The following is a 9413-nucleotide window of genomic DNA, read 5'->3' on the forward strand; positions in this document are numbered from 1 at the left end:
AAATTTTGTATGTATGTACATACAGGATAGTTAACATAGTTGATCTACTGTCTTCTATTTCTTTGCTGAAAGAAACAGTTAATGAGTCCTTGATTGATCAATATTGCACGTCTCTATTTGTTTTCATAAGAAACCACTTTGAAGATACCAATATGTAATACAACAAGCAGTGTTAAATTCCTACCACTTTGTTCGTAACTCTGTATTATTTGTATTGTTCTTTTGCTATTTTGTAAATGGTTGTCTGTCTCTTAATGTTTTCCTCCTTTTATTTTTAAAATAAAAAAAAATGAAACAAAACACAAATGCCTAGTTTAGCAAATAATCAGAGTACAGGAAAAAGTTTCAATAAGAAATTTAATAAATTAAGAATTAAATTGGTAGTGTGGGCAGCAAAAGTGACCAGTCTGAGGACAGAATTTTAGACCTAGAAAACTATGATGCCTTCAAAGCCCAACTACTCAAAGGCACCTACCTTAAAGGCAATGACAGAACATGAAAAACGGATCCAGCTATTGCTAGGTGACACTAAGAAGACTAATCTAAGAGTAATAGGGATAATTAAAAAATAGAAGACATGACAAATGGCATAAAGAACCTGTTCACAGAAATAATGGCAGAAATTTTCCCAAATATAGGGAAGAAATAAACATATAGACAAATGAGGAATACAGAACCCCAAATAGCCACAACCAAAATAGATACTCCCCATGCCAGGTTCACAAATGCTTTTGTTCATGAATAATTCAGTTCATAAAATGCATTCAGCAAAATTTTGCTTCCTTTTTTAAACTCTTCATCAGATGACAAATATGACCATGGCCATGTTTCCCAGAATTATGGAACAAATTAAGTTTGTGAACCAAGGTACCACTGTGGTCCATCACAGGGACAAAGTATTAAAAATTGTTAGAGAGAAGCAACAAACCACATAGAAAGGTAAACCCATTAGAATTACAGCAGACTTCTCAAAACAAACCTTTAAGGCCAGGAGACCTTGAAGTGTTTCAACTCCTCCATGATAACTTTCAACCCTGACTCATGTACCCTGCAAAATTTTCTTTCAACACTGATGTTGAAAAAAGGTACTTCTATAACAAAGAATACTTCAATATATTCATGACAAACCATTATTACAAAAAACTCTCAAGGAAAATTATTTGATCAATCTTGAGTGTCTATTTGTTTTCCTGAGAAAACACTTTGAAGATATCAATACCTAATAATACAACAACCATTGTTAATTTCCTACCACTTTGTCTGTAACTCTGTATTGCTTGTATTAAACAGAAGCAAGGACAAAAGTCATGCTCAAGGGATGCAGAAAAAGTACTTGGCAAAATCCTAAATCCATTCATGAAAAAATCTGAAAGAAAATAGGTATATAAAGTCTTTATCTCAATCTGCTAAAACTCATTTATGACAAACCAACAGCCAACATCTTATTAAATGGAGAGAAGGTGAAAGTTTACACTGTAAAATCAGAAAAAAAGACATGGATGTCAACTGTTAACACTGCTATTCAATATAGTTCTTGAAATGTTGGCCAGAGCAATCAGAGAAGAGAAAGAAATAAAATGAAAGGAAGAAATTAAATTATCATTATTTGCAGATGACATGATCCTGTATACAGAAGACCCCAACCACTCCACCAAAAAAACTCCTAGAATTAATGTGATCACAATGGGGATGCAATCTGTGTGTCTTGCTACCAGTAGTGGTAGATGCATGACTATTACAATGGGTGCCACGGACAGGCATGTATGTACCACCAGTGGTACTAGCCACCTGATATTTCAATTCCTTGTTATATAAGAAAATTATACCTATATACTTTAGTCATTATTATATTGTTGTTTGTAGCTGAAAATATTTCTGATACAATTTATATAAAGTTTTAAGAAAAATTCAAAAATTTTACATTTTAATCTGGTTTAATCCCATGCTGTTTTGTGACAGATATATATTTCATTATTTAAAAACAACCAACTTACCTCATTCTTCCATAGATGATATTGTAGTGCAAATGTTGTAAAGTCTCTTTGAATGCAGAAAAACTTGCATTTTGAAGCAGAGCCATAAGAAATATTTTTGACTTGTTCAAAGTTTTTATTAATCAACTCCAGAATCAAAGGATCAATAAGAAACACTGGTACATTCTGGCTCGATGTCAGCATAATAAATTTTTTAACTGCACGCTGTTTGAGAAGAAAACAATCCTTTATCACCACTAAATCAATACTACTACTTATTAAATTTCTATTTACTAATTTCATAAGAATGTATATGGTTTACCCAATAGGTGCCATGCTTATCACTGCACTAAAAATATAAGTAAATAATACCTGTAGTTCCTGCACTCAAAAAGTACTATTTTCTAAGGAAGATGAACAAATATTTACAATATAAAGTGAAATATGTACAGTATACTAAAAATACATAAAACAAAAATACACAACAGTAAGCTACTAATTAATTTAAAAAGTCTTTACAGAAGAAGTGGCATCTGAGATAAAAACACTTTGGGCTTACAAATTATTCTCTTGTTATCCGCTATATATTTTCAAGCAAAACTGAGGGAATATAGATCTGTCAGCTTTTAAAAGCTGTACTGTCTACCTTTCAAAATTAAAAATAAATTCTGTGTCATATTCTTCAGATTTATAATGTTGTTTAGTAACACTTCTAAGCAAAAGATTCAGAACAAAATACATTGCCTACTTCATTTCTCATATATAGAAGATTTTCTAATAATACTTCAATCTTTTTACATATAATTCTGTTGGACAATAAATAGGGTCCTCCACTGAAAAGAGAAATTTCAGTATCAGAATGAAAATAGGTTAAATTACACTTAAATAAATAATGTCTATGAGTAGCAAAATAGAATAACTGACATACATTAATATGAAATTTAAAGGAATGCATAGCATATCAAAAAGGTTCTCCAAGGAATTAAAAGTAATTTTAAAAAATTCTAATTCTACAAAATTGAACTTCTAAAGACACATACAAGATAATACATAGACAATGATACTGAGAGGTTTTATTTTCAACTTTATTTTATTCTATTTTTTGGTACTGGGAATCAAACTCAGGACCTTGCACTTGCCAGGTAGGTGCTGTGCCACTGAGCTATATCCCCAGCCTGATACTGAAAAGTTTTAAGAAACAGAAAAAGAATAAGATAAAGATAAGAATCAGTCATTTTTTAGTGTAGAATATTATGCAAATCCAAGAATATAATAATCTCTGCCTTAGAGAAGTTTATTATTTCTTTGTGAGACAGGCAGCTAAGTAAAAAGTTAGAATAAACAATTTTGTGCCAAAAATTTACCATCTTGGATGAAATAAACAACTTTTTCTTTAAAAATTCAATCTAACAAAACTACTAAGAAAAAAAAGTTTTACTATGTTTCTTTTTTTCTAAGGATCTTAGTTTCTGTCTTGTACTCTAACTTGAAGATAATGATACACAGTATACCAACTTGTTATTCTCTTATTTTGTTATGGAATTTTGCTTTATTTTTTTCATAAAATTTAAAAAAGATGACAAGAAAGCTGAACTGCCCAATACTTATTCAGAAAAACTGTATTTTTTAATTTAAAAATAAAAGAGCTGCCCTAAATAGTAAAACAAGAACCCAAGATTCAGGTGATTCACTATCGAATTCAGTCATAGTTTTAGAGAAGAATACAAAGTCTATGAAAACTTTCAGAAAACTGAGTAACTATTTCGTAGCTGATTTTATGAGGTCCACATAATACTAATAGCAAAATCTGACAAAGATACTGACAAAACAAAACTATAGACCACCATCCTCAAGAATGTAGATACAAAAATACTTAATAAAATATTAGAAAGTAAATTCCAGTAATTAAAACAAAGACAAAAAAGTAAATATTATGACCAAGTAGTATTTATCCCAGGAATGAAATGTTCATTTAGCATCTGAATATCAATTACCATGTTTTGCAAATATTTTTTAGTATGTGGCATGTCTACTCATTTTCCTAATGGGGTCTCTTTTGATGAGCAGAAGTTTTAATTTTGATAGTAAATCATTGTTTTTTCCTTTAGGGTAAATGCTTTCTGTGCTTTGGACTAGAAAAATTAAAAAATGGTTTTGGAAGGAAAATGATGAGATGACAGAAACTAGTACATAGAAGGTGCTTAAATGCTTGTTAAGCGAACCTCAGCTTAATGTTTAACAGAAATATCAAAAACAAAAACAAGACTTCATTATAATCATTAATATGAGTAGAAATTACAGAAGGACCAAGGAGAGATCCTATAACTCATCTTCTCAAAATAGCTTCCAGTTTATTTCCAATAGTCAGCAATACCTCTTGGAAACAGGTTTCCAGTTGATTTTGAATACAACTAATTCTAAATCAACATGAATATTATTATCTGGCCTTCAGTAATTCATTTTGTTTATAAGAATGAAAAAGGTCTTGTTGAAATAGGATATGGTGAGACCAAATAGCATATTAAAATTTCATCAAAACCTAAAAGGGCTTTACAGGCCTTGTTCTTAGTAAAAGTCTAACTCCTAGTTATCGTTTTCTAAATGTCAAGTCATCTGCTTGACAACTTATTCTAGAATTATCAGGGTTCAGTATTACACTACTGATCAGATTTTACTTTCCATTCCTTTAGGAAGAATACTACGAAAGTGTTTTAGTATGTCTTCCTTTCTTGTGATTTTACAAATATTATAGCAATCTATTGACAATTACAATTTTTTATAGTACCCTGCAATGTAACTGAGTTAGAACACAAAGAACTTAGTGTAATATGATACTTTTTAATTTTGTGCTTCTTTATCTTGGAAGTAAACCCTTTAAAAATCTGTTATTCACACCTCATGAATCACCTTCCAAATGAAAAAGATGGAGTTGCCCTATTTTGTTATTTTATACTTCAAATGATATACTATAAATTCCATTTTAAACTACATCAACCAGCACGGTGCATGTCTATAGGTCCAGCTATTTTTGGAGGCTGAGACAAGAGGATCACTTGAGCCCAAAAGTTCACGACTGCCCTGAGCAACACACAGCAAGGCCCCATCTCAAAAAATAAAATATATCTGTCAATCTCCTTGACTGCTTCATTCACTAAAAGGTACAGGAATACTGTCAGAAAGTTGTTGCTTAATCCACACAAACAAAAAATCTTCTAATCCCACTGAAGCTCTTACAGCTTTAAATTTTTTTTCTGAACTTGTTCTTTTAGTGTACATATCAAGACTATGAATGATAAATTTGAAAAATTTGTTCCTGAAACTATCATCACAGCTTAGAATGTTAATATTTATGATAGACTGCTCCCAATGCCTTTAAGACATCATATTCTCAGCTGTTAAAAAATAAATTTTAGTATATCAACATATTATTTAATCCATGGGAAAAATAAATATAGTTCAGTTTACTATGTGTGTGTGTTTCTTAAGAGTGGAATGGAGGTAGAGGAAGTGCACAAAATGTCTTTTTATTTAAGCTAGAGTTTTTTATTATTGTGAATAGGTAAAATAAATTCCAAGAACATCAGGCTTCCTTTTACATAGACAACCCCAAATTCATAGAGCAAAATATACGCTATTTTTAATAAATTACAAGTTCACATTGATATTTCTAGTCTAAATAAAGTCCAATAATAGGACTAAATAAAGTCTAGTCTAAATTCATAGAGCAAAATATATGCTATTTTTAATATTACAAGCTCACAGTGCTATACTAGTCTAAATAAAGTCCGATAATAGGATATCCCAGACTTTCCTTTTAAATTAGTAGTTGAAATCCAATTGGTGCCTGTGATGATGTAATTACTACTTGGTGACCTGGAAATTCTAATCTAAAGCCTTCCACATCTTTGGATACAAAGAAAGTAAAGATCAACTGTATCCACAAGAAATATCTGGTCATTTTCCATCATATGTACTAACAGGATAAATATTATTTATTAGTAATTTAGTATTTTTTATTCTAAATTTAGTATAGAAAGAAGCTAAGAATATATATTACAAATGTGCAAACTCTGAAAATTGGAAAACAAAATAAAGATATAATACATATATCACTAGTTTCCCTCATCTTAGGAAGGAAACATGTTGAATAGATTTTTATTCTTAAGAAATACACAAATGAATGAATAAGAACACTGTAATTGAGAAATTTCTTATTTATTGTACATACCCACTGTACACTATCAAATCCAACTCTACTTCCTTTAGATTTTGATAAACCAGCTCCATTCTAGAAAGGTAACAAAAGATTTAGTAAATTAAAAGCCCTGCATGTAACACTGTATTAGGGTGAGTACAACAGTCAAACTATAATTAGCTCATACAAGAGTCAAACAGTAATTAGCTCATAGGCACTTAAAAAGCATTCTCCAAATACTTATCTTCATATACCAGGAGCCAAGAATTCTATGATTTTACAATATAACAATCTAACATGTAAAATACTAACAGAAGTTATTAAACAGTTATCTCTGAGCCAATTAATGCCCATCACTGAATAGCAAGCTCTGCCACCTCTCTGGAATCAGTCTGTCCACTTGGCGCTGTATTTCTAACCTCAACTTATTTCCATATTTCAAATTAGTGTCTGCGGATTTTACCAAAGTGATAAGAAAGTATACTTACTGAGTAGCTCTTAAGTGTCAGGTACTATGACACGTCTATGTATGAATTACATATTAACATCTGTCCCTCGCAAGAATAAAGTAGGCATTATTTCTGGTTTCCAGACAGTCCTGGCGCCCACACTTTTCCTAACACACAGCATAGTTTGAAATGTTAGAGTTATTTCTTAAATATTTTAAAAAATATTGGGGTCTAGAGAATCAAGATAAAGAAAAACATGAGATTTTATCCGATAAGCTGAAATACTTCAAAAGTAACAGGAGGAAGGATGTCTGATGGTCTAGAGACAAGAGGAAGAATGTTTCAAGCTCAAAGAAAACCCAAAGAAATGTCTCATGCTTTCCATGTGTCCTTCACCTAAATGCTCAGAATGAGAGGATGCTGAACAGCAATCAGAGTAGCCTCACTTTGTAAGTGAAATTAGCCCCAAGTTCCTAAGAGTAGGAAGTCCCTTCCCACTACAGTACATACTCAAGGGCAGGCACCATGTCTGATCCCTCTCTGTATCACTAATGCTTGTTCGCACAGTGTCTGCTATGTGGTAAGTGCTGACTATGGGCTTGTTAACTGGAGGGAGAAGAAGGAGACAAGGATGAATATATTGAATATTAAGGTAGAACCAGAGCTGCTCTCCTCATGAGCTTTGCAACTTAGCCAATAACATTTTCATACACACAGATCGGATGGTTAAGAAAAAGGCAACTTTGTAGTCTTCAATCCTAAAGAGATTGTAGACTCTGTAATACAGGCATTTCTTGCTCACCACACCCCTACACTGGTAGAAAAGACCGAATTCATGAGCTGTTTAATTTGTTGAGTTAGAGATAAGTAAATTTCTAGTTAACTAGATTATATTTTCATTGTGCTATAGATCACATACCATGAAAGTTGCCCTTTTAAAGTGTATCATCCAGTAGTTTTAATACATTTAGAGTTGTGTAACTATCACTATCGAGAATATTTTCATTGCACCAAGAAGAAACCATATTCCCATTTAGCAGACACTCCCCAGTCTTCCTCCTCTGAGCCTCAACCATACCACTAATTTTCTTCTCTATCAATTTGCCTAGTATGGACATTTCATAAAAATGGAATCATGGTATGTATCTTTCTGCATTTCACTTCTTTCACTTAGCATAATATTGTCAAAAGGTTCACCTAGGCCGTGGGATGTACCAGTACTTAATTTCTTTTTGTGTCTCAGTATTATCCTATTCCATATTCATCATCTGATGAATACTTGAGCAATTTCACATTTTGCAATTATAAATAATGTTTTAAAAACATTCATGTTTTCTAAGTCACATTCTTGTGTATACTCAGAACTTGCCTCTACATCACTTCACTTTACTCGCTTAGTGAAAATCCAACCCTCCTTAATGGTGAAGAAAGGCTGAGGAGGTAAACACAACATATCCTATACACTGTACTATGAAGTATGGATCTTAGTTTTCATAGCTATGCTATGCAGAGACAAGGCAAGCCTCCTTCTGTTCCTTACACTGTATCCAGGCTACTGGGATTAAGGTGGCATCAAACCAATCAGTGAACTAATTTAGTGATCACTCACCCTTAATCCTAGCAACCTTGATCCTAGCATTGCATCATAAATCAATCACACACTCTAGATTCAGCACCTCTGAAAAAGTCCCATCTATGACTGCATGAGGCTTTGGGGAGATGTCTACAAGCAAGGCATCCCCCTAAGCAAATACTCCTTTTTCCTGAACAAATGACAGACTGTGAGACTCTTTGTAGTCCTTCTCAATAAAGTGCTATAGGCATTTACTATTAGAAGAAGGTATTAGTTTCTAAACCATCGTCTCTAATTATTCCTGTAGATACAGATAAAGGTAACTTATACTATTACTATACCCTCACAGATTCTAATTAAATACAAATTACAGTAGCAAACTAATTCTAGTATCTTATTAAATTTATTTGTCGCTAATTTCATTTAAATGAGGGACTGTTTCGCAGAAAAACAGTTTTGAATTAACTAAATCAGAAAATCTCAATAGCTGAAATGGTACTGAAACTTTGCACTTTGGACTTTATAGTGTATCATTAAAAAACATTCAACTGCACTCTGAATTGCATTCCACTTCCCACAAAAATGAGAATTTCAGTAAGAAGTGTTTCTGCAAAGATTGAAAAACTGATTGATTTTATGTATTCCAAACCAGAAGTATGTTAAGAAAATACACAGCTTAAATAGTCAAATGATAAGAAGAAAAAATTACCTTTGCTGATAAATAGTGCTTGTAGTAGTACAACTGAAATAGCAGAAATGCAGAACTCGACAGTGTGAAAAGGGCCAAAATCACGTTCTTACTGATTCTACTCATCGGTCTGTGGAATTCGCTTTGTCGTCTTTTGTAAGTAACCCAGTTATTTTCATCTTTTTGGATAGGAAGATAAACTTATTTTCTGTGGACAAAAATAGATTTCTGAAAAAAACAAAACATTATTTAATATTTCTTACCTGTAAAATCAGCAATAGCAGAAAGAAAAAAATTATCTAAAGTTCCACAGAATATTTTGACCAAGGGGAGGGGCTTCTCCAAAGCTTCTGATTGAGTAGATCTGGTGTGGAGCCTAAGAGTGTGCATCTCTGACACGTTCCTAGGTGATCCTGCAGCTGCTGATCACACTGAGAGCTACACTGTGGGCCAAGAAACTGAAAAAATTTTTGGTCAAGAGAGATGGTCTACATGATAGGTCTATGTAGCTTTTTGAAAGAGGATGTGTGTGTGT

At 32.3% G+C, this 9413-nt stretch overlaps 1 protein-coding gene across 2 annotated transcripts in view; it reads right to left on the reverse strand.

The window, feature by feature from the left end:
- The window catches only part of Fktn (fukutin), a 61132-nt gene that overhangs the window by 39295 nt on the left and 12424 nt on the right, over positions 1–9413 (reverse strand). Inside the window, exons 2-4 of one of the 2 annotated variants that reach the window (XM_013513225.1) lie at positions 8900–9106; positions 6202–6261; positions 1995–2198 (exon numbers count right to left, since the gene is read on the reverse strand). In XM_013513225.1, coding sequence (XP_013368679.1) covers positions 1995–2198; positions 6202–6261; positions 8900–9004 — 369 coding nt within the window. In that variant the 5' untranslated portion in view covers positions 9005–9106. The remainder of the gene's footprint in view (positions 1–1994; positions 2199–6201; positions 6262–8899; positions 9107–9413) is intronic. The other variant, XM_005382776.2, reaches the window with a different exon arrangement.

The sequence above is a fragment of the Chinchilla lanigera genome, unplaced genomic scaffold, assembly GCF_000276665.1.
Source record: "Chinchilla lanigera isolate Chin_1 unplaced genomic scaffold, ChiLan1.0 scaffold00018, whole genome shotgun sequence".
NCBI lineage: Eukaryota > Metazoa > Chordata > Mammalia > Rodentia > Chinchillidae > Chinchilla > Chinchilla lanigera.